Source organism: Solanum dulcamara, chromosome 10 (genome assembly GCF_947179165.1).
Source record: "Solanum dulcamara chromosome 10, daSolDulc1.2, whole genome shotgun sequence".
Classification (NCBI taxonomy): Eukaryota; Viridiplantae; Streptophyta; class Magnoliopsida; order Solanales; family Solanaceae; genus Solanum; species Solanum dulcamara.
Genome location: NC_077246.1, coordinates 69543807 through 69569193, shown reverse-complemented (window position 1 = coordinate 69569193; position 25387 = coordinate 69543807). Strand labels below are relative to the sequence as shown.

The following is a 25387-nucleotide window of genomic DNA, read 5'->3' as shown; positions in this document are numbered from 1 at the left end:
CTACAAATAACTGCAGCAACTAACTAAAATAATTAAGATGAAAATAAACACCAAATTTATATAAAGATAAAATTAGGCTTATCGAATCTTTAGAGGGTTCAAACAAGTCACGAGCCTCAACAGATTTATTGTTAACCGCCAAAATTCATCTAATAATCCGCGGCGAAGTCACTTCTTCCAAAGTAATCTTTAATTTCTTTCGAAGGTGGGGAATAGCCTCAAATGCCCAACACTACATAAAACAATGACATATAAAAATAATTAAAATTATGAATTGACTAAAAATAAAAAAAACTTTGAAAAAAATTTAAAGTTTACCATGAAGGCCCATAGAAAGCCATAAAAATTGGTTGTATTCACATTTTTATTCACCGCCTTCAATAGATATTTAACCGTGAGCTTGTAGGATTGACGACTACATGGATAGGCACAAAATGTCTTTCTATCTGCTGAAAGCAAAATTATTTCGGTCGGAGTCTTTGTGTTTGAATCTCTACCAAAAAGAATATAATGCACAAAATAAATCAAGCACAGAAACTTTTTTGCGTCTCTTGAAATAGTATCAGATTTGAGATGCTCAATTATATCATCCTTTTTGAAGGTTCTCCCCGTTGAATTAATAATATCTTGTCGCTTATCCCTAACTTTAGATGACATTTTTTCATCATCATCTATTTTTGCCAAGTGACATTTCAAATCAATCATAATGACAAATTCTTTCATGCTAAAATGAGCTGGCATGCCACAAAAATTTATCCAGACCTCTGTTTATCGCTGGAAATTAATTTGGCGTCGGAGAAGTTGATACACCAACTTCATTTGAAACTGATGAGTCATTTTCTCAGGTAGATCCAGATAGCTGCCAAATATGAAAGACCTAAAGAAAATTTTCAATTTTTGTTGCTTCAAAATTTCTCTAAAATCACTAAAAGACTTAACTAAATCGGACTTAACGGTAACAAAACCAGATAAATTTAGATATTCATCCATCTTGGTCACAAATTTGTAATCTGAATATCAGACAAGTTTTATATGTGAGGTGTCATCACCTGAAGATTTGACTAGAGAGAATTTGGCAGAATCTGGTGTTTTCCTCTCCTCTAGAACATGTATATCATGTCGGAATTTTGTTCTCTCTTCATATCTAGCTCTTTCATTCTTCTCACCATCTTCCACATCTTGACCACTTTCATCCTCTACATTCTTAGAAGAAGCATTCCTTTCACCTTCTTCTATAGATTTTTCTGATCTTAATGTTTCTTCTTTTTATGACATGGATTTTTCTTTTTCTTGAGATTTTAGAGTTGCCTCTCTCTCAGCAAGGGCATGAACCTGTTTAGCAAGTGCGGACAATCTATTAGTGCTATTTTTGGAGGCTTCTTCTGCTTTTTTTTGCCTCTGTGTCATAGGTCTCCTCCTTCTAGTATATCTATTAGGACTAGTAGAAGCAGTAGCATCATCAATTGTCTTTCTTTTTTTGTGACCCATTTATCTACACCACATGAAATAAAAAAAATCATTAATTAATTTAACCAATCATTCAAAATAAACATGAGAAGCAAATTACTATAGTTCTTTAAACAACAACAACAACAACAACAACCCAGTGAAATCCCACATTGCGGGGTCTGGGGAGGGTAGAGTGTACGCAGACCTGACTCTTACCAATGTAGGACGGCTGTTTTCAAAAGACCCTCGGCTCAAAAAAAGCATAGAAAAAGGTCAGACAGGAATATTAGAGTAAATAAGTAGATAAGTAGATGACGAAAACGGTCCAAACAATAGTATAATCAAAACACAAAAAACAGTAGATATTATTACTGGATACTATAGTTCTTTAAACAAGTACATAAAATAATTCTATTTAATCCTAAATCACCATTTTCACAATTTAAAGATGGTTGAAATTTTTGTTGAGTTACTGAAGCAACTGTTGAAGTTGAGAAGCAACAATTGTTGCTTCAGCAGTTGCTGCAATAGTTCAGTAGTTGTTGCAAAAAACTTCAGCTTTTCATAGACTTGTTACAGCAACCTCAGAAACTGTGTGTTTTAATCACACAAGTTCTTAAGTTGCTGCAATAACAACGTATTTTTTAAGAACAACAACCAAGCAACTCACCAAACAACAACAAAAATATGTGAAATCCACAACAATAACAATAAATACACTATTTATTAGGGCATGCAACAACAAAATATGTGAGATTCAGGCTTTTTTTCTTCTATTTAATCCTAAATCACCATTTTCACAATTTAAAGATGGTTGAAATTTTTGTTGAGTTACTGAAGCTACTGCTGAAGTTGTTGCTTCTCAACTTCAGCATTTGTTATGTAAAACTTCAATTATTGCTTTAGAAGTTGCTGCAATAGTTCAACAGTTGCTTCAAAAAACTTCAGTTGTTCATAGAATTGTTGCAACAACTTCAGCAACTGTGTGTTTTAATCACACAAGTTCTTAAGTTGCTATAACAATAATATTTTTTAAGCACACAAGTTCTTAAGTTGCTGCAACAACAACAAAAATATGTAAAATCACAATAATAACAACAAAAATATTTGAAATTCATGCTCTTCTTCTTCTTCTATTTAAACCTAAATAACCATTTTTTCACTTTAAAAACAAAAAGCCCTAACAATGAAGAGAAAAAGAAGAGAATTTACCTTTAAAAATCGAAACCCTAACAATGATAAGAGAAGACAATGACGGTGACAAGATTGACATAGATGAAAGAAGAAGAAAAATTAGAAAGAAATAGAGATTAAAAACGGAAAATAGTTTTGGAGAGATTTGAGAGAGTGCGGAGATGAAAAAGATCGAAGAAATTGGAGAAAAGTTAGAGAAGAGAAGTTGAAAAGTCCAACCGACAAGAATTTGAATATATTTAAAAAAAGAGTTTAGAACTTTATTATATTTTTAAAAAGATTAATAAATTTTAAAAATTACATTTTACCCCATTTAACCTAATCACCTAATTAAAAATATTTTAACTTGAACTTAATTAATTTATCACCTTTTTTTTAATTAGACACATATTTGTCACCTACACCCAATTTTCTGGAATAAGATGAGCCTTCCCTTCATCTCCTTTCACTTTATTAAGGCACAATGTCCATCTTTACCTCAATAGCTTCCTCAAATCCCCTGCAAAATGCCTTCTTTCAGAGCCTCCCGACTGTACACATTAGTACGAAAAGGAGAAAACGACCCTTAATTGAAATGAAAAAATCAATGGATGAGTTGGTTCCAATTTATTCAACCAGACGAGCTTTCAATGTATCCATTTTGACTGTAATACTGTCGATACCTTTCTCGAGCTTCGCTATGGCCATTGATGAAGTGTTAGAGCTCGAAAGATATACGGATTCAGCACAAGGTTTCACTCTCCTCAAACCATCTTCATGGATTAAGGTCCGATTTTGCTCTTAGTTTTCCTCCAAATTAATCGACGATTGAGATTAGTGTAGTAAGCTGAAGATAGTGATAATTTGCTTTTCCCTATTTTCAGTAATAAAATCAGCTACAAAATACATTGTGCTTTTTGCATAATACATAAATATAAATTATATTATTTAACTTGGTTTCTAAGTGTGCACTAGTAGACACTTAAATTTATATAAAATTGAATGAGTAGACATAATTATTCTACGTGGCATAATATATGTAGGATGTTAGTTAAGACACAAAATTGTCAATTAGGATGGCATGTAGGAGGATTTTGTCTATTTATTCAAATTTTGAATAATTAAAATGTCTATTTATGCATTAGTAAAATTAGATGTCATAATTATCCGCTGAAGCAAGTTATTATGCCTCTGCCTTTTGTATGCTTATATCATGTTTGGCCAAACTGCAAAATCTACTTATTTTGATAAGTACTTTTTCTTTGGTTTGCGTTTGGTCAATAATTCCAAAAAAATACTTTTAAGTAGTGTCAGATTACGAGAAAGGATATCATTACTAATTTTAATTTGGTAAATATGAATTTTTGATATGAGTAATTTTGTCATAAAAAATAGTATTTTCGCGGTTTGAAAATATGTGAATTGTTGGGTTTTTTTTATTGTTCAAAATAAGTAAATTATTCAAAGTTAAAAGAGAGTTGTTTGTAAGGTTTTCCATCTTTGCCCCCTCATTTACATTTTCTAGGTGATAATTTGAAGAGAGTTAATTTACTGGGTTGTTGTTGTTGTTGTTGTAATTTGAAGAGAGTTAATTGTTCATATTTATGACTTTACTTGAATTATTTATATTTTCAAGAATAGTTTAAGAATAACTACAAGGACAACAGTGGAAAGTGGTATTCAATTTATGTCGTAAACTTTTTTTCTTAATGGTTGTGTATTGCCTCAACAATTCATTTATTTTGAAATGGAGGGAGTACTTATTATTGGGAGAAGTTAATGCTCCATTTCAATTTGGTATCAAAATGTCTTTTAATCTTATGGTTTTAAACATACTATGTGAAAAGTTAAAACTAAAAAAATGTCAAATAAGGAATGAGACATTGTTTTGGAAACAGACTAAAAATGAAAGTAGACAAACAAATTGAAACGGAAAGAGTATTTTTTCCAAAACAACTTCTATTACTACTTAGACACACTTTATTCTTCAGCAAAAGCTTGCCAAACACCTGCATTCTCTTAAATAAGCACTTTTGGCCTGTCGGAAACCTGGCGAAGCAGGTTACTAGACTAGTTGTATAGTATGCTTGGACTCAGTTTGTTACTTGTACTCCTATAAACTATGCTGGATTCTATTCCCTTGAAGTACAAATTCAATGTTGATTAGCATCCTAGACCAAATTTATTATCATGACTGATGTTTGGCAAATCCTTACTCTATCACGTAGATACACACACACGCACACAATGACAAGGAGAAACAAAGACGCCATAAAGTTGTATCAGATGAAGGGTTTTGGGATACTGATTGTGGTGTCATTGGGTTCTTTAGGTTGATAAAGCAGGGGCAACTGTACTGTTTCAGGATGCAAACAAGGGATCCAACAATGTAGGTGTTGTTGTTATCCCCGTGAAAATAACAACCCTTAGCCAATTCGGAACTCCACAATTTGTGGCAGATAAACTAATTCTGGCTGAAAAGCGCAAGGTCAGAATCCTTTTACTTTTACTCTTCTTCTGTTTTGAAACTACATTTACTAATGAGGGACTGCTATACTAGCTTTTCTTAGTTTCTTACAAAGTATGTGGCTAGAAGCAAGAGGAAGAGTATTAATGAGGTTGAAATTCTAGTGTTTATTGTTCACATATTTTGCATTATCTCCATTTCCTTCGTAATGTCTTTATATCGGCAAACTATTTGTATCTAGTAGCTTATCGAAGTATTTTAACTCACTTCATCAGAATAGAAGAGAAAGCTATCTTAGGTAAATCTGTTGGGAATCGCAGTTGTGGGGAGACAACATGTAATCCCAATGCTGAATCTAAGGAGATGAAGGGTAAGGGAGGCCAAAAAATAACACTAGGTGATTCTTTCCATCTGTCCTAGCCTTAGTGAACATAGTTACCTGACACTTGTTGCTGGTGTGAGGTGATAGGTATCCCATAGAATTAGTTGAGGTGCGTGAAAGCTGGTCCAGACACCACAGTCATAAAAAAAGGAGGTGAATCCTATCAGCAAGTGAGCTAATAAAGTTTGGACTTAATAGACGGATGTGAAAGACTGTAGATCTCACTGGAAAAGATAACAAGAATAAAATTATTCCTATGCACTGAAAAGTAAATTTGAAAAAAATGGATTGAGTGCTGCAATGTTTTTTTTTTAAAAAATAAATAAATAAATCGTGTTCTATGAGTGTTGACGATTTTTTGCTTTTATGCCAAAGGATTATTGGCAACTCATAGTACACTGTCTTTTTATTCTTAGGAAAGTACAAAGGAGGCTGAGGTGGTTTCAGTATCAGAGAGAACAGGAGAAGGAGGTCTTCAAGTGTACGAGTTTGAGTACAAGGTTGATAGCACGAGGGGAGGGTTGAAGAGGATACTTTCTGCTGCATTTGTGGCGTCTGGGAAGCTCTATCTGTTAAACATTGCTCACTCTGATGGATTAGAAAGTCCTATTAATCCGGATAAAAGAAATACTTTGGAACAGATTCTACATTCCTTTGATATTGCTCCTTCAACTTAAATCAACATGAGCTCATTTTTTCCCTTCGCATTGGGCTTCGTTCCTGCATACCTTCTGCTGGGATCAAAACCGAAGGTATGCCCCAGGTTTTTTTCTTTGGGGTCCTGTGTTGTAATTCTTCTACTTAATAGTACTAACCTGTTTATCTTTGATACGAGCCTCACATTTGTCTTGATGTGTAGCTGTGTGTGCGTGTATGATGAGAAGAGTCTCAACTGGATACTTACTTTTCTATATTAAGGTCCATTTTATTCTAGTACTGAGTATATGTCTTCTAAGGCAAAGCAGGGGTTCTCTAAGTCTTTGGTGAACACAATATGGATACTTTGTTAACTGGTTGTCGTCGTAGGCCAACCAAACTGATATATACAAGCACACACAGAGGCACCTTTACAATGTATGTACATGTACAGAAATCAGCTTTCAAAAGTCATTGGTATGTGTATCTTATCTGGATGGATATACACAGTTTTAGCATTATAAAGAACATTGTAGCTCTTTCTTTTTCAGTTTTACTAATGCTTAGTTCTTCCTTGCCATTAATCAGTTCTGGACCTCCACGATGTAGGGGTAAGGTTTGCATACATTCTACTCTTTCCAGACCCTACTTATGGGACAATAAAATTCATTTTTGTAATTGAGATTTTCGGGCTTTCTTCTGCCTCAGGAAGAACTAACTTCATATGATCCACAGAGGAGATTGAACCATCCTTCTTTAGTTCAGAAAGGAAGTTGGATTATATACCATGTGAAGATTGTAATCCATAAGCGCTACTCCATTCATTTCTACTTGTCATGTTCCGTTTCTCGAGAGTCAGTTTCACTAATCTTTCCAATTAAATTAAATTAGATTAATTCAATATTTTAAAATTAAAATTGAATGTTCAAAAGCTATATGAAAGATACTATAAATTGTAATTATTTTCATATTAATATGATGGAAAAATTATATCTTAACATGTTTATAATAGTCCATATAGTTTGATTCTCGAGAAGTAAAACATGACAAGTAAAAGTGAGTATATCATGTGAATGTTGCTCACTTCAAATACAATATCTGTTCCTAAGTCTACCTTTCTTACAACAACAACAACAACCCAGTGAAATCCCACAACGTAGGGTCTGGGGAGGGTAGAGTGTACGCAGACCTTACTCCTACCAAGGTAGGACGGCTGTTTCCGAGAGACCCTCGGCTCAAAAAAAAGGCATAAAAGGGGGTCAGATAAGGTTAAGAAATTCAAAGCGCTATAGGAAAATAAATAACGAAGGCATCACAGATAAAATAAAGTAATCAAAAGTACTGAAAGCAATAAATAGTAACAGAAATAGCAGAAATGAGAGTACAAGGAATTGTAATGTGCTACTGCGCCTATGAATAGGGAAGAATAACGAGACTATGTACTAGCCTTCTACCCTAATGTGGGTCTTCCACAGCCTCCTATCTAAGGTCATGTCCTCGGTAAGCTGTAACTGAGCCATGTCCTGTCTAATCACCTCTCCCCAATACTTCTTCGGCCTACCCCTACCTCTTCTGTAACCATCCATGGCCAACCTCTCACACCTCCTCACTGGGTCATCTGTGTCTCTCCTCTTCACATGCCCAAATCATCTCAGTCGCATTCCCGCATCTTGTCTTCCACCGAGGCCACTCCTACCTTGTCCCGAATAGCCTCATTTCTAATCCTGTCGCTCCTGGTGTGACCACACATCCATCTCAACATTCTCATCTCGGCAACTTTCATCTTTTGAATATGAGAGATCTTAACTGGCCAACACTCTGCCCCATACAACATAGCCGGTCTAACCACCACTTTGTAGAACTTGCCCTTAAGTTGTGGTGGCACCTTCTTGTCGCATAGCACTCCGAAAGTGAGCCTCCATTTCATCCACGCTGCCCCAATACGATGTGTGACATCATCGTCAATCTCCCCGCTGCCTTGCATGATAGACCCAAGATACTTAAAACTACTTCTCTTTTGAATGGCTTGGGCACCAAGCTTAACTTCCACGTCAACCTCCTGAGGTGTCTCACTAAACTTGCACTCTAAGTACTCTGTCTTGGTCATACTCAGCTTAAACCCTTTAGACTCCAAGGTATGTCTCCAATCCTTCAGCTTAGCATTAACTCCACTACGAGTCTCATCAATCAGGACTATGTCATCCGCGAAAAGCATACACCATGACACCTCACCTTGAATTTGTCGCGTCAATGCATCCATTACCAAGGCAAATAAAAATGGACTTAGAGCCGATCCTTGATGCAACCCCATCCCAACTGGGAAATGCTCTGAGTCCCCTCCTACTGTCCTTACCCTGGTTTTGGATCCCTCATACATGTCCTTGATCACCCTAATGTATGCCACAAGTACATCTTTAGCCTCCAAACATTTCCATAGTATCTCTCTTGGAACTTTATCGTAGGCCTTTTCTAAGTCGATGAATACCATATGCAAGTCCCTCTTCCTCTCCCTATATTGCTCCACCAGTCTCCTCATAAGATGGATGGCTTCTGTAGTTGAGCGTCCCGGCATAAATCCGAACTGGTTCTCTGAAATAGACACGCCTCTCCTCACCCTCATCTCCACCACTCTTTCCCACACTTTCATAGTGTGGCTTAGTAACTTGATACCTCTATAGTTGTTGCAACTCTGGATATCCCCTTTGTTTTTGTATAGAGGGATCATTACGCTCGACCTCCATTCTTCGGACATCGTTGCCGTTTTAAAGATGACATTAAATAACCTAGTCAGCCACTCCAAACCTACCAAGCTGGCACTTATCCAAAATTCCCCAGGAATCTCGTCAGGTCCGGTTGCTCTTCCCCAGTGCATCCTACGAACAGCACCCTTAACCTCTTCGACCTTAAGTCTACCTTTCTTAGATGCGACATAATTTGACTTGCTACAATATTGCAATTCCACAAGGAGTCGCGATTAATCTCCCATAAAGAGTTTTTGGCCAAAATATCGTTTATTCAAACTAGCTTTTGTAAAATTGACTCATTGTTTCAACTTTCAAAAACTTAAGTTTGAAAACCAGATTTAGGAGTTTTTAAAGTTCTCACTCACAACTTCAATTGTGTTTTCATGTCCAAACAGATCAATCAGAAAAATACAATAAGCACTTCTGACCTCCCAATAACTTGACCAAATAGGGCGTGTTCAATACAAAAGAAAATATTTTTTGAAAAAATCTTTGCATTAGGTTGTCTAGCCTTATGCAAGGATTGTCTAGTGTGTGATGGCAGATAGGTTGTTGGGAAGCTCAAATATTTGATTGTAAACTAACTAGAATGTTAACATTCATTGGTAACAGACAACTGAATCTATAGATAACAATCTTGGAGAGAAGTAAATACGATAACATCAAATATGAAATGTTGTGTATTCATCAAAACAAGTGAAATGTCCTCCCAGTGAAATGCAATAGTGAACAAGTATTAGCACCCCACAAGTGTTTTAGTCCATCCTTCCCTTCAAGATCCTCTCTGTCACTTCAGTTGGTGTCCTGCAACCACACATACATAGATTGGAACAAATAAGATTGGAGTACTGAAAATCTTAAAAACAACTCATTTTGAACTAATATGATTTCATGAGATATGTCATGATCACCATCATCCCAACCCTATCATAGATCGATAATTGAGAAAAGAAACGGAAAAAGGAAAAAAACGTGAGAGATGCATAAAGAGTATGTTCAAATTTAGTACTCCACTGGAGCTGGACAATGCCTCACATAAAGAGTAAAATGGAAACTGAAGTCCTTGATCTTTCAAAATAGGTGCAATAATAATCCCGTACAGACTCAGGGTTTGGGGAGAACCTCCACGTGCATTAACTACAAAATGTAACAACCATTTTCTCCAACCAAACCACCCTTTTGCCAGCAATGTTGTTCGGATCCTTAAAAAATGCTGTGATAAATCCTCCAAAAAAAATTCATATTTGGAGGGTATGACACAAGTTCGATGGTATTTCTGGAGGATTCCGAGAAACATAGTTTGCCAAGCCCCTTCACGCTGCCGAGGCCTTAAAGACTTATCGTCTTCCTAAACCCACTTCCCCTCATTCCCCAAGCCCCAAGTAAGAAACCCATATCTCCAACATTTGAAACCCGATCCCTTCAACAATTCCACCCAACACATCGCCATGCCTAATAATGACATATCTTCTCTGTACTCCAGGCTCTTCTTTTGCTATTTCTCTTTTAGGAGGGCACTTTTCTAAAATTACCTAACCCTCTAAGCATGTTGGGCACATACGGTTTGTTTTTGCCTTCAAGACCACCATCTTGAACATAATAGATGATGGATAATTTGAGGATCATATAGTAATTTTTGTTTCAATTAGTGACTCTGGTAGACACTTACTAAGAAGAGATGATCAAGAAAATACGCATATGAAAGCATCTGAATACTTACACAACATAAACATGTCCTCCCCAGCCACTTAAACAGTCACGGTCTACAGATGACAACAGTGCCTGAGAGATGGTCTCAAACAATTCTTCTGGTCCCTGAAATGTTTAGCATACAAATAGAAGCCATAAAGCCAATAAAAATAAGAAATAAATGCCATGACAAACAACAGAAGCATTGCAAAGAGTAACAGAGAAAAGTTCTGAAGCATGTACATGCAATATTGGAATGGGAGTTCAATTTCAAAACAAATTTTGAATGAAAGTTTCTGAACCTCGAGAGAAACTTAAATACCCGTCTTACAATTAACATGAATAAAACTCTCATCTTATTCATTTTGTTTGTTAGTCAAAAATCATTTCGGTGATATCACACAAAATGGTGTCAAAAAAAACAATTTTCAAAGTGAGTGGCACAACTGGCTCCACCACCCATAGTTCATCTTGCTATCCCAATCATCTGTACACACTGGTATCCTCTGTCTACAACAAAAGAATGTGATAGAAATACTTTTCAATACTTCTTTGCATTATTATGGAATTAATCTTTTAGGCTCATTCTGAATAGTCCAAAAAATACACAGTGGCATACTTTCCCATGCTGCCATGTTCTCCTAGTCGATCCTTTGTGTTTATAAGAGATGACAATCTCTACCCCCTCCTCAGCATCATCAAAGTCACATCAAGTAAAAAAGTGCAACATCCACAATTGTATTGAGAACCGACGATATAATAAGATGTGACGTGTTCACCTTCTCCTTGCACAAACAATACCAACTCACCACCACAACTTTTTTGTTAATGGATTAAAATAGCTTTAAGGATCAAAAGGAAAAAAGCAACACCACCTCACCACCACCACCCTCGTCTTTGTCATATTATCTACTGTTATTGCACTCCACCCCCCTTGGGGCATTACTAATGTCAGATTTTAACCCATCAAGCAGTGTCTGCTAAATTTTTTTTTTGTCAAATCTGCCAATTTTATTTAATCAAAACAGAGAACAGTGACTATGAGACTCCCTGTTCTGTCTCCAAGCATAGACTATACAGAGTAATCCCCAACTGCCAGCTGAAGCATCAAATAAAAGCAGCACTTCAGCAACTCTAGGATGATTATTTCCATTACACACAAAAAAAATGGACGTGTGATATATGGTATTCAAGCTAGAGACTGAATATGTAATTATATGGCAAAAAGACAGCAGGAAGAGTACAAACCATGTCGGGTTTGAACATGGCCTCACAGGCACCGTAAAGTGATTCAGATGCAGTCCCGGAAACAACAAAATCTTTTGCGAGCTCCCTGCACGACAAGCATTACATCTAAGTAGCAATATTATAAGCATGCAATGCCATGGGGACCCTGGTAGAGTACATAGTCTACAAATTTTAGAACTTGAAGCAGTAGAAAGAAAGAAAACATACTTTGCTCCAATAGAGTCCATTGTGCAAATAAAAGGCTTGTCATCATCTCCTAATCCAGCAATTACAGGCTGGCACAAGTATGGACCAAACCTAGACAAAATCAAAAGGATAATGAACAAGTTGATGAAGCATTGATCATGGATGACAAGATAAACAACCCAGACTGGATTTAACAGGTTTTGTCCAACTAAAAAGCTATTTGGAGTGAGCAGTTTTTGTTTAGTTCATTAAGTCCAAATGCTAAGGTTACGCTTGATTAATTTTTGAGCTCAGATACGAACAGGATACGTTCGACAAGAAAGTTTGAGAGCTTTATTTAATTAACCACTTCATATGGATCATACCTGTAAAATCAACATGTGTGATGTCTAAAACATGTCTGCATATGGGGGCTTTTGTGGGAGGGGGTGGGGGGGAGGGGGAGGGGGGATATTGCAAGCTGTGGAATTAGAATTTTTATAGAGTAACGTATGAAAAATTAACCAAAAGTAAGAACATGTCATCTGATGTGATTTCTACCCATATTAATATCTGAGCACATGCTCCTATCTTGAGTAACCTTTGGATACAATGTAGGAAATATTTTCACACTAAAGAGCCCTTTCTGCTCTCCTCTGATTTTGCGTTACTCATTCTTCACACTCATTTCTTTCTATTCTCCTTTCTTCTAATCCAATAGATGAAACCTCAGATCTAGTCTATTAAATGGAAAACGATGTCTCAGCCCACTCATCAGTTAAAGCCAACTTAAATCTAAGATCCAATGGATCATTAGCTAGTTTGAGCTTGAAATTCAGGGTTTGAACTTTTGGGGTTAAAAGAATTATGGAGCAAGCCAACAAACATTAGCTTCAATGACCTTTTTCTAAAGACCAAAGAATTCGCCTGCGGCGAACCCTTAAGACCAATTGAAGCCTCCGACACTCGGGTCGTTCCTCTATCCTTCTCCACTTAATTCCAAGTTAGTTCACATGGTGCAGGGCTCAAACCTATGACCTAAATCACAAGTCCCTCAACCTTTGCCATTTGAACTATTCGTGAGGGCAAAATGTGCTTCAATGACTTGCAACCTATTTCAAGTTTTTTCCATAAATCAACATATTTCAGGAAGTATTGTACACACCAAGAGGTATAATGTCCCCACAACTAGGTTCCTGCATTTTTTCACACTAAATAGACATAAGATGGTACAACAATACAAGTGTACACTTTACGGTAGTACTTCACTGCTATCAATGAAGCCATGCTCCATAATGACATCTTGGTAAACAAAACTAAAGACAAAGATAAGTAAAGACTTTCCAATATATACTTGGTAGAAAACATGAAAAAAAAATGATCTATTTTTTACCTTTGCCAACAACAGTTTGTTTTTATTTTTACTAAAAAAGACTTTCCATGTAAGCACACTTTTCCACTTTGTAGGTGTCCTAAATGTTATAGTATTTTTCTATAGAAGTGATTAAAAGGGAAAACATATGTGACGAAAAGAATTAGAAATGGGTCAGTCTATAAGCAGAATGACCTGTTAAGTCTGGGAGCATTGTTTTTTACTTTTCTACAATCTACAACTAAAAAGGAGTTAGGTTCCCTCTTCTATTCTGTATTTCTGGCTCAGTGGAAGAGAGAAAAAGGAAGAAATGAAAAGAAGAGGGGATGAAGTCTAGGTTTCCTGTTATGTACAATTTGAACCTACAGAGAAGGGCAACAGTTAAGGAGGTGAGGGCTACTATAGGATGAAACTTCAGGTTCAGAAGACTCCTAAAAGATTGGAAAGTGGATGAGTTGACTGAATTCTATAGCATTCTGAAACAGTTCCAAGACTTAAATACAAGGGAGGACAACTTAGTTTGGACTTTGGATAAGAGACAGGAAGGATAGATTTTCTGTTAAATCTGCTCATAAGTGCTTGCATAGATCAAATACGCAACCTGGTAGTTGGCCTCAGAAGATGGTATGGAAAGTAAAGATTCCATTCAAGGTAGCATGCTTCACATGGTTACTGGCTAAACAGGCTGCTTTGACTCAAGATAATCTTATGAAAAGGGGTCTTCACTTGTGTTCTAGATGTTTCTTTGGTGGAATTGAGGCTGAGACAATAAATCACCTCTTTTTACATTGTACAGTGACTCAGAAACTATGGCAGTTTTTCATCAACCTAAGGGATATCCAGGTGGTCAATGCCAAGGAATATTCATGAAGCCTTAACTTGTTGGAATAGAGATGGCATTCAGTCAGGTCACAAGGAGAGATGGAAAATTGTCCCAGCTGGCATATGGTAGACTATTTGGAGAGAAAGGGATCAGAGGTGTTTTGAAGATAAGATCTGTACTTTTCAGATCTTAAAGAAGAACTGTCTAGGCCTTTTCTACTTTTGGTGTAAACATAAATATCCTTTAGAAGCTGAGGACTTTTGTTGTGTTTTAGATTACTTATGAGTAGATAGGTGGTGGGTTTTGCTCTTTGACTATTGTAATTATTACTTGAATACACCTTTGGTGTGTGTGTGTATATATATTGTGTTACATTCTCAGAAGAAGGAAAAAAAAGATCCATCTCATTCTCTACTTAGGGGCTACAATTCTCTCTGAAGATTGCTTTCTTAATGAGTTTAGTCATGTGGTCATGTAGAAAGAAGAGGCAGTACCAAGCAACATTAAACCGTAAGGTGGGAAAGAAATAGCAAATTATGGAAGGTCTAGGTATAATGGATGAAAAGAAACAGATTTTAAATCTCTGATGCTTGAACATTTTTAAAAAGACTTCTATAAGCTTCACCCAGCAAAGTTCTTTTTTGTGGTCGTTCACACAGCAAAGTTCTTAAAATTCCTATTGAATCGAAAGGCAGTCATTTAAACAGTTTTTCTTTTGAACTTGGTAACTTTGTATTATATCACAAGACAATACATGGGTTGTATTGAAACCTTATATACAGGTGTCATTTAAACAGTTTATACTCAATTAAAAATTATTTGATCAACTCTCAGAAAATGCTATTCATAATCAAGAACATGCAATAATGACTCTGACACCATGTAATCTTCAGAAAGTAAACATTAACACACTGTAAAAGAACATATGCTAGTTACCAACCTTTTCTCATAAAGCATAGCAGATACAAGGCTCGCAAAGGTCTCAGGCTTCATATTCCTATCTTCTCTAAGCTCATATAGCTTGTGACGGAACATGAGGCGTTGATGCCTGAAGAAACCATTACCAAAAGCTCATATCAGTGTGCATAATCCAAACAAATCAAACTACTAATAAGCAGATTGTAATACACCCTCTCCCTATTCCACAATCAACAAGAATGCATCAGTATAAATAAGTAAAACACCAGTTTCACCCTTTATTGTCCACTCCCCACACCCCCAACCCACAGAAAGCCTCTTAGTAAGTAATCACCAACTCCAAACCCCCACTCAAAATTCCACGCATAAAATTTCTACTCCAATATACTTTTCTAATAATGTGCTCTATAAATCTTTCAAAAATAAAGAAATGGGTCCTTAAATAAATGATGGTAATTTCTAAAAAACGCTTAAAACGCCCAACACAATTGAGATGCAGGAAAAATAGTACTAATAATAACTACAACAACTACGCCTAAGTGCCAAACAAGTTAAATACATATATAATGATAACAGTAATAATATGGAAGTTCTCTAATAAGCCTAAAACTTGCACATATCACCTACATTGATCTTTTTCTTTCATTGCGTCCTATCTATCTTTTTTTTAATAACTGGTGGGGTCCGTACCAGCTTTTACAGGATACTGGCCACCTCCCACCCACAACAACAGGTACCATTTAACTCTGTCTCCCAAAGGATAGGACAGATTGGAAGAAATGACCTAGTATTTTTTATTTCAGCTGGAATTTGATCCTGAGACCTCACGGCTCTCAACCCAGTTCATTAACCACTAAGTCACACCCTTGGTTGCTCGTATCAATCTTTAGCTAGAAAAAACAGTAAAAACAGAAAGAAAAAATTAGAAATTACAGTGTTTGAGTATCAGTAGCCAAGCCAGAAAGTCCAATAAAAAGCTTCTCATGTATTTTATAAATCCTCTGGAAATCAGTGGCGATTGTCTGTAGCTGTACTCCAAGACGCCTATCACTCGCAATAGCGAAACAGTTTTTCCCAACCATCGCAACCAAAGCACTTCCATTATACTCGAAGATCTGTTCAAAAAATTTACCAAAAATTGAATATATTTTTTTTAAAAATAATACGCTATTTTATCGATCTAGGTTTTACAACTGTACTAAGCATAAATAGGAAAAAAATTGTGCAGTTCAAAGTATGCAGGATGGAGGAAGAAGAAGAAGAACTTACCGACATTGGAGAGTGATTTAGAGAAACGAATCGATTTTTTCTTGCGGAATGCTTTTGCTAATGAAGAGAGACTGAGGTTTTGGTGTCTTGAAGAACACTTCAATTGCAGGACCTTGATGTTGAATTTTGGGGGATTTTTAAATTTATAAGAGTAAAGGGTCAAAAATGTCATTCGCGCGGCACAAGACTCCATTCGGGGAGCATTTTCTATCAAAGATTTTCTGAAATTCAGGTTCAAATGCGAGACCTCTAGTTAAGGGAGAATTAATCTTATTAACAAACCAAATATGCCTATATTTGATCCTTTTGGCGAAAATGATGAGTATATTTGGTTTTTTTATATAAAGTTTAGGAATATTATTTGATCATTTTTACACATGATTTTGTTTTATTACTTTTTTGACTTAACGATTAATATATTTGTTAAATAAATGTTGAAACGACAAAAGTAAAATTCATAATAGTAAAAAAAAGTATTATAATAATAACAATAATTACACTTCAATCTCAAATAAGTTTGAATTAGCTAAATAAATTTTCATTTTGTAGTGTGAACTTATATATGAACTACATGGGAACGTCCCAACGATTAATGTATATTAACCTTCAATTAATTATGATATATATTTTTATTCCTTTACTTATCAATAGATCCTTGTGGTCGGACTCTTCCCCAAACCCTGTGCATAGCGGAAGCTTAAGTACACCGGATACTTTACTTGTCAATATTTACAAATTTTTCATAATTACTAACTGTTTCACAACTTATATACCCCTGCATTAAGTTAACTTTGTATTGCCATTTTCCAGTAATATAGTTTTAAAATGTAACATACCATTCCTTACGTAAATGGACAAATAACACACATTTTAATTGATTGAACATTAAATGCAACGAGTCATTATCTCAAGGACCAAACCAAAAATTTATCAATAACTGAGACCAAAAGCGCTAATATCCAATTATACATAATTAAACCCCACCCCTATAAGTAAAACATAGACAAGAGTGATTGCTCGGATGGTAAACACCCACCACCTTTATTCTGTTCGAGTCACTAAAGAAGCCAAAAAGATGGGAGCTCCCAGGAAGGGTAAAAAAGACCAAAATACCCACTTCTTAGAGGGAATGAAAAGTTCTGCCTGCCTACCAATCATCTACAATGGTTTCCAAAACAACCACACTTTATCTACCATGTACAGCTAAACAGATGACATGTTACATATGGTTGCATTTCACAGGACATCAGATTCTTCAACTGAAGAAAAAACGCCGGTTTTATTTGTTGATAACCGAGAAATCCCTGAGAACCAGCAGCACAAAGATCCGAAATCTGGTGGATAATGGATCCATCCTGTTATTCACTTAACCAATCATGTGCGTCTAACTCTCACACCATGTGATGCGCTCTTACCATTAGACCAAATCCCTGCAGACCTAGCTTTGTCGCTTTTTCCACCAGGTTATTTACCAACAGCCCAAAAACGCATTCGTGAGGTCTCAAAATTTTCATGTCAGTCAAATGGTACAGAAACTAGCTCATATTGAGAAGCTCAACATGAAAAGTAGAGTACAGATGCTTCAGGAACTGCCGGACCCAAAGCTTGCGTTATTGCTTAAAGTGCTAATAGGACTCTCAGCGCGCGAAGTTTTGGCTTCCACAAGGTTTATATGATCTTTTGCAGCCAAAACATTCTCAGGAGTCTGAAGCATCACAGATTTAATCCCATTCGATACCATTTGACAGCTACTAGAATCCTGCTTCGCTTTAAAAACACCCCATAAGTAGTGTTTGTGTTGGAATCCTGGTCAACCAATTTCATCAAACAACTTAACAATGAAACCAAGATCTAAGCTTTTGTGGTTCCTCCTTTATCGAATATCAAATGAAAACTTACTCCAGTAATGCAGGGGAAGTTCTGTGGATGTGAAAACCAACAGTTCTGCATTTGTCATAACTGCTCGGAGAGCAAGTTCTTCACCAATCATCTCATCAACCAAATGATCAAAATCTTGCTCGTATCTGTACGGGGAAAAATAAAATGACAACAAAGTGAATTTGATGATAACTAAGCGTAAAATGGTGAAACTATAAAGTAATTACCTTGCATCCAAAGGAAAGAAATACAATGCAATATTATCATCTCTAGGCTCTGATGTATTGAAACTCTTAGGCCATATATCAGATTTCGGAAGCATTTCCAAGGGAAGAAAAAGTGAAAATAACTTTGCTTCTTCAAAAACCTTTTGGCATGCTCTGACTGATAGGTGAGCAACAACTCCACCAAATGTCTTATACTCTTTGTTCCATATGTTAAAACTACCCCTGCCAGCAAAAGTGCAAGAAAACGGACATTTTCATTCACAATACAACAGGTCCATATTGATATATTATCACCCAAGCGAATAATCTATGAGATATCCCCTTACCTCCAAATAGGATCAAGAACAGGTAGTGCTTGTTCCACGACAGCATGAACAAAGTCTTTCTTATCTATCACAGACGTAGGATTAGACTTCTTCTCCGTGCTCATCTTCCTACCTCCGCTATCACTTCCTAACTGACTACGCTCTACCAAATCAATTCCAGGATGTTTCTCAACATCTTCCTCGGAAGACTTATTTTGAACCATCGTTACTTCTACCTCAGCTATCAATGGAGGAACGTCAAGTTTTGCTTCAGAACTTGCTTTAAGATGTCTTGAACTAGTGCAATTTTCAGGTGAGACGGCATCAGAATTTCTGATAGTGAGTTCATTTGGCATCTTCACCTCACAATCATCACAGACCCAATAGACATATTCATCAAATGTACTGGGAACTTTATCAAGGCAGTAGCTGAAAAGATACAAACATGGAAGATTAACAAACTAAGGAAAGACATGGAATAAAACCCTAATCAGTATATAATGACAGTCATGCCATAGAAAACAAAAATTACGAAAAGGAGGTGAAAGAAATTGATATATGACAGATGGACTATGACTAGTAACAACAGATCAATTGATTATTAAGACAGAAAAAACCAAGAGAAAGAAGAAGATGGAGATTGAAATAGAGAGACCACGACACAAGTTTTGAGCAATCAAGGCAACAATCAGCCTCATATACTAGTTACCTCCATCTGTAAACTAAACTAGAACTATAAACAAGAGATTCAGAGAACCATAGATGGATTAACACAAGGATAAACTCAACTTAAATTGTGATAATTGGTGGCTGAATACTGAAGGTTTGGTGGACAAATTAGAGACTGGTGGAACTCGTTTTATTTCACAGACAAGCCTGATTACATCTTGGCTTGCAAACTCAAAGCTTTAAAAGGGAAGTTAAGAAAATGGAGCAGAAGCAGCCAAGCGACCTGGACATTCAAAAAGGCTCAGCTTCTGAGTCAACTGGCTAATCTGGATGTTGTACAGGAGAACAAAATTCTGACAGAAGCTTCCGAGTCAACTGGCTAATCTGGATGTTGTGTAGGAGAACAAAATTCTGACCGAAGTGGAATCAGTATTGAAGGCTTCTCTTCTGATGGAGTACGGAGATCACATCAAAAATGAAGAAATTGGATGGAGAAAAAGAACCAGGGCCTTCTGGGCTCAAGAGACTAACTAGTGATCCATGATGAACCTGTGGAAGATCCAGTCGGAATTAAGGGGGGAATCATTGATTTTTATAGGAAGATTTACTCTGAGACTCGGGAATGGAGACCATCATGCAATTTTATCAATTGCCCAGTGATCACTGAAGTTGAAAAAAAGGTCAACAAAGGGATTCTGATGAGCAAGAGGTGTTTACATGTCTGAAGATGTGTGCCATAAATAAAGTCCCTGGTCTAGATGACTAGAACAACATGGATACTTTCAAGAATTTCCAGTCTCCTGGAGTTTTTGAGAAAAACTTCAATGCAACTCACATATCTTTGATTCCTAAGAAGACAGGAGCCAAGGATGTATGTACAAGCTACTACCAAAGGTTCTAAAAGAGAGGTTGAAAAGGGTCATTCGCAAGCTGGTAGATGTTCAACAGATGGCTTTCATCAAAGAAAGACAAATAATGGAAGTCCTAATTGTCAATGAAGTAGTTGATTCCAGAACTAACAAGGAAAGTCAGGAATGCTTTGCAAACTGGACACTAAAAAGCCCTATGATCATGTCGATTGGGAATCCTTACTGAAGTTGCTCTCACGCATGAGTTTTGGAGGAAAATGGATTAAATGGATAAGATACTATATTTCAACAGTCAAATTCTCAATCCGTATCAATGGCTCTCCTGAAGTTTTTTTCCTTAGATAGCAGCAATGCAGTACAAAAGCTCATATTGAATTGCATTAGAATTTTTTGTTTCTGGTGCAAACAGTTATATCAGGGGCGGAGCCACATGGTGGCTAGGGGTTCATCCAAACCCCCTTCAGCGAAAAATTATACTATTTATACATAGTTAAAATAATTTTTTATGTATAAATAGTAGATGTTGAACCCCTTCGGCTAGTACATGTGTCTTCTTCTTCAGATTTTGAACCCCCTTATTGAAAATCCTGGCCCCGTCACTGCTGTTATATCATTTATTTTTTTATGGCCGCGGTGTCCAGACCAGTTTTCGCGCACCTCAACTAATTCCACGAAATACCTGCCACCTTCCACCAGCAATATGTATCAAGTAACTCTACCCACCAAGGCTAAAACAGATGGGTTATATCAGATTTAGCTTTTTCATTTTGTGGCAAAAGATGAAAAAGCCAATCTCATCAATGAATTCAGGATTAAAATTAAGGGTACTTAAGGAAAACTATAAATGGGGACAATGCTAACCTATTACCTTCATGTAGTACAACAACAACAACATACCCAGTGTATTGCTTTCATGTAGTAGGTTAGCAAAACCTAAGTTGCTCGAATTCAGGTGCAGGTGTCCTAGACGGATACGAATCCGACTCTCGGATTCGGTAAAACCTAAATTTCAAGATTCGGGGATACGAATCCGAGTATAGATACTGGTGCGGAAATTCGGTTAAAAATATTCAATATTATAAAAATATAGTTATAAATATAAAGATATTCTTCCCTTTAGAAAAGAAAAAGAAAGTTATTCAAGACCTTCCACCAACTCTCCTTACACATAATTACTACTGTTTACCATAAATCGGAACACAACCGCTTGAATATTTAGCATCTCTCTGTTTGGCTTGAAACATGAAGCAACAAATATTGACCAAGAGGAAAGGTATCTTGGTCAAAGTATCCGATGTGGGTTGACCGAATTCCACACATATCCCGCACTCGTCTGATGTATCTGATGTGGGTTGACCGAATCCCACACATATCCCGCACCCGTCTCGTCTCGACAAGGGTGCGAAAGCAAAAATGAAGAGTCCACTCAACTTAGAGAAAAACCCATATATTATTTATGTTGGGTTCATTTTCATTAAGTGCAAAGTTTATTTGGTATTTTTTAAAATTTGTTTCGCTTCTCACTTCATGCTTTAAGCGAAGTGGACCTTTGCCTCTATTTTGCACTTCTCGCTCCAAAAACCGATATGGTTCCGGAAAAACTTCTGCCAGCTGAAATGTTCATCTTGACTTAACCTTTATCGGAAGAGTAGAACTATATGCATATCACTAGTCCTAAACCAAAACAGGAATTACAAAACGGTCTTAAATATTTTCTTTCATAATTACAGTTAACAAATACCAAGAGCATGTTCTGATGATTTTGCAGGGACTCATCTTAGTTCTGTCATCAACTAATATAGATGTTCCAGCTAGTGATAAGCAAATCTTTTCATGTTAATGCAAAACAACAGAGCAGAAATTTTCATGCAAGAGAACAAAAATGCAAAAAAAGAAGCTAATAAGAGACGGTAAACTGAATGAACTTTAACAATGACGTCTAGTAACAATCTAACTTACCGATGTACAGCAACTTCAAGATATTTTACACAAAAAACAAAGGTATTAGAGAATCCTTTGTCACCACACTGTAGACATATTGTCACCTACACAACATGGCGAAATAATTATTAAAAATGCAGCCATATGCAAAGCAATAGACAAATAATGTCAAGCTTGTGTTATGCTGAATTTTATGCAATTATAAGCAGGTTAATAGCGTTTAAGTAAAAGAATTCATACACAATAATACCACATCTACACATGAAATTTCTTATTTTGTCCAAACAATTTCACAAGCCACAAACTATAACAAGAAAAGTAAACTGATAGCTCCTTTGTAACAAAGAGAACATGGCGGAACAACAAATCCACAAGTAAAAAGTTCTTTCGGAGCTGTCAATGTAGACTAAATAGATACAAACTTGCTCTCTCTATGGTGGACCTTGTGGTATAAAACTAAATACATCCCTGAACGCCAAAAAAGGTGATTAATAAATATGGCCACCATATTTAACCCAAAGCTGTGGCCTAGTGGCCAATAAAACAGATTAAGAACTATGAGGTCTAACGTTCAATTCCCAACAGATACAATAACACCCACCTGATTTCTTCTCATCTGCCCAAACCTTGGCGGAGCTAGTTACTCAGTACTTGTGTAGGTAGAGATGGCAGGGATGGGCAGAGCTAGGGTACCGCCACTTCATAAAAGAAAATTACACTGTATATAAAAGTTCAAAATTATCTTTTATGTGTACATACTAGATATCAAATTTCCATAGGACTTCTTCCTTTGACTACTTTATTATATTTTGAATCCTGAAAATCCTCGTTACGCCATTGGTAGCAAGAACCCGTGAAATCAGTTATCAGTCCAGGTGCGCACAAGCCAACTAGAACTTCAACATACACCAGTGTAATCCCACAAGTGGAGTCTGGGAAGGGCAGTGCCCCTACCCATTATCTTTTATGTGTACATACTAGATATCAAATTTCCATAGGACTTCTTCCTTTGACTACTTTATTATATTTTGAATCCTGAAAATCCTCGTTACGCCATTGGTAGCAAGAACCCGTGAAATCAGTTATCAGTCCAGGTGCGCACAAGCCAACTAGAACTTCAACATACACCAGTGTAATCCCACAAGTGGAGTCTGGGAAGGGCAGTGCCCCTACCCATTAAAGGTAGAGAGGTTATTTACGAACACCATAGTTCTAAAACAAGTAAAAGATATATCCACCATATTGGGATTGAGAACTATGAGTCAATTGTTCAAAACCCAAGGGATACAAAAACACCATGTGATTTCTTCTCATCTGCCCAAGCCTTGGCAGAGATAGTTACCCGATACTTGTGTTGGTGGTAGAGAAGGCATGGGTGGAGCTAAGGTATCGCAATCCAAATCCCCTTCATCAAAGAAAATTATACTATATATACATTATCCAAATTATCTTTGTGTATATACTAGTTATTAAATCTCCTTAGGGCTTCTTCCTATGATTACTTCATCATATTTTGAATCCTGAAAATCCTTGATACACCACTGGTTAGCAGGTACCCAGTGAATCAGTCTAGGTTGAGTACAAGTTGGCCCAAACTTCAACAACAAACAACAACATACACCAGTACAATCCCAAAAGTGGGGTCCGGGATAAGTTAATTCTGAACACCACGTTTCTAAAACAAGTACTCCCTCTTTATATGACTCACTTTCTTTTTTAGTCAATCTCAAAAAGAATGACACGTCTCTATATTTAATAACAATTTAACTTTAAAATGCTCATATTCCCTTAAATAAGTGATTTATAACCACACAAACATCTATGACTTATTTTAGACCATAAATTTCAAAAAAATTCTTTCCTTCTTCCTTAAACTATGTGTCAAGTCAAACTAAGTCATATAAAGTGAAATAGAGGAGTAAAAGATATATCCACCATATTGAGATTGAGAACTATGAGGTCTAATGTTCAAATCCAAGGGATACAAAAATAGCCTGTGATTTCTTCTCATCTACCCAAGCTTTGATGGAAGGCACGGGCGGAGCTAGGGTACCGTAATCCAAATCCCCTTCATCAAAGAAAATTACGCTATATATACAAGCTCAAAATTATCATTTATATGTATATACTAGATATTAAATCTCCATAGTTCCTATGATTACCTCATTATATTTTGAATCCCAAAAATCCTAGCTCCGCCACACATACCAAGTACCTCGGGTAATACATCATGTGTGCGAAAGCTGACCCGAACAAACAGTTCTAAAATAAGAAATACTACATTAAAAAAAACACAATGACAGTCAACAGAGATAATTATAACTTGCCATAAAATCAAAAATCAATGAGAATTAATACCGAAACGAACAAGAGAACTGAGGAAGCACTTATGAACCTACCATGGCGGAAACAATTTTTTTTATTTTTTGGAAATTAATGCAAGTCGGACAAAAGGGTGAATTGGGACAAATTTGGACAAGAATTTTATAGGGTTTTTAATATATTTGATCCCTCAAAATAATTACCTAATCAAATATACATTACTTTTTGGTATAAAATATTAGTTACTCCCCTCAAAATAAGTGTCTTTCTACCAAAAAAAAAAAAAAATTAATCCCAAAATAAGTTTTTTCATAAAAATTCAAGATATTATTAAGTAAACTAATTTAGTAAACTATACACGTATTTATTAATTTTTGCAAAAATAACATTTATTTTGGGACAGATAAAATACTTATTTTGGTGAGCAATCATTTATATCAATTTTTCTAAAAAAGGCTTAAATTAGTCCCTTATTTTTGTGTTTAGACTCAAAATCATCTTTATTTTTTCACGTGAAACACTAATAGTCCTTCATGTTTATAGTATTGGTGCAATTTTAGTCTGCCCTCAATCTTATCTTTTTTTTTAAGATCGTAAGGTTCATCACGTCAAATTTTATGTGCAACAGTACACAATTTATTTTCTTGCAATGTTATTTGTCTAGTTTGAAAAATAAAGGTAGATTATTAATTTAATTAGTTTCAATGATGTTTGGACAAAAAAAAAATAGAGACGAACATATTTTTGTAGTTAAATAGAAAATCCGTCACTACTCTTCTTTATCAACAAATTAGCGATCGATTTTTATTAACAACGAAGTTTGTAATTAAATTCAATTTTT

General features: G+C 36.0%; 3 protein-coding genes across 4 annotated transcripts; 1 reads left to right on the top strand and 2 right to left on the bottom strand.

The window, feature by feature from the left end:
• The first annotated feature begins 3046 nt into the window (after positions 1–3046).
• On the top strand, positions 3047–6407 carry LOC129870460 (psbP domain-containing protein 2, chloroplastic). Its single transcript, XM_055945266.1, has 3 exons — positions 3047–3409; positions 4955–5110; positions 5888–6407. Exons 1-3 carry the CDS (start codon positions 3107–3109, stop codon positions 6146–6148), a joined length of 720 nt encoding a protein of 239 aa, XP_055801241.1. The 5' UTR covers positions 3047–3106; the 3' UTR covers positions 6149–6407.
• Positions 6408–9290: 2883 nt separating this feature from the next.
• LOC129870484 (proteasome subunit beta type-3-A) lies at positions 9291–16462 on the bottom strand. The gene is made up of 7 exons (XM_055945289.1): positions 16336–16462; positions 16000–16181; positions 15089–15196; positions 11996–12085; positions 11789–11873; positions 10572–10666; positions 9291–9655 (listed from the first exon to the last, which is right to left on the bottom strand). Exons 1-7 carry the CDS (start codon positions 16339–16341, stop codon positions 9607–9609), a joined length of 615 nt encoding a protein of 204 aa, XP_055801264.1. The 5' UTR covers positions 16342–16462; the 3' UTR covers positions 9291–9606.
• Positions 16463–17212: 750 nt separating this feature from the next.
• LOC129871614 (uncharacterized) lies at positions 17213–24703 on the bottom strand. Of its 2 annotated transcripts, XM_055946572.1 has the most exons (7): positions 24583–24602; positions 24387–24486; positions 22243–22328; positions 18767–19174; positions 18441–18662; positions 18235–18359; positions 17214–18141 (listed from the first exon to the last, which is right to left on the bottom strand). In XM_055946572.1, the coding sequence occupies exons 4-7, from the start codon at positions 19099–19101 to the stop codon at positions 17918–17920; spliced, it is 906 nt and encodes a 301-aa protein (XP_055802547.1). In that variant the 5' UTR covers positions 19102–19174; positions 22243–22328; positions 24387–24486; positions 24583–24602; the 3' UTR covers positions 17214–17917. The 2 variants fall into 2 exon arrangements, with proteins under 2 accessions (XP_055802546.1, XP_055802547.1); XM_055946571.1 differs by lacking the exons at positions 24387–24486; positions 24583–24602 and adding an exon at positions 24624–24703 and having other exon boundaries at positions 17213–18141.
• Positions 24704–25387: the final 684 nt, after the last annotated feature.

What these genes read in the sequence shown, in the direction of transcription:
- LOC129870460 (XM_055945266.1), top strand. Translation starts at nt 3,107, where the DNA reads ATGTCCATCTTTACCTCAATAGCTTCCTCAAATCCCCTGCAAAATGCC. An exon ending in AACCATCTTCATGGATTAAG is followed by an intron (nt 3,410 to 4,954) that starts GTCCGATTTTGC and finishes TGGGTTCTTTAG; the next exon opens with GTTGATAAAGCAGGGGCAAC. An exon ending in TTCTGGCTGAAAAGCGCAAG is followed by an intron (nt 5,111 to 5,887) that starts GTCAGAATCCTT and finishes TTTTATTCTTAG; the next exon opens with GAAAGTACAAAGGAGGCTGA.
- LOC129870484 (XM_055945289.1), bottom strand. An exon ending in ATGGACTCTATTGGAGCAAA is followed by an intron (nt 11,874 to 11,995) that starts GTATGTTTTCTT and finishes CTTGTCGTGCAG; the next exon opens with GGAGCTCGCAAAAGATTTTG. An exon ending in CCATGTTCAAACCCGACATG is followed by an intron (nt 10,667 to 11,788) that starts GTTTGTACTCTT and finishes TAAACATTTCAG; the next exon opens with GGACCAGAAGAATTGTTTGA.
- LOC129871614 (XM_055946571.1), bottom strand. An exon ending in GTTCTTGATCCTATTTGGAG is followed by an intron (nt 18,663 to 18,766) that starts GTAAGGGGATAT and finishes TTTTGCTGGCAG; the next exon opens with GGGTAGTTTTAACATATGGA. An exon ending in ACTTCCCCTGCATTACTGGA is followed by an intron (nt 18,142 to 18,234) that starts GTAAGTTTTCAT and finishes TTGGTTGACCAG; the next exon opens with GATTCCAACACAAACACTAC.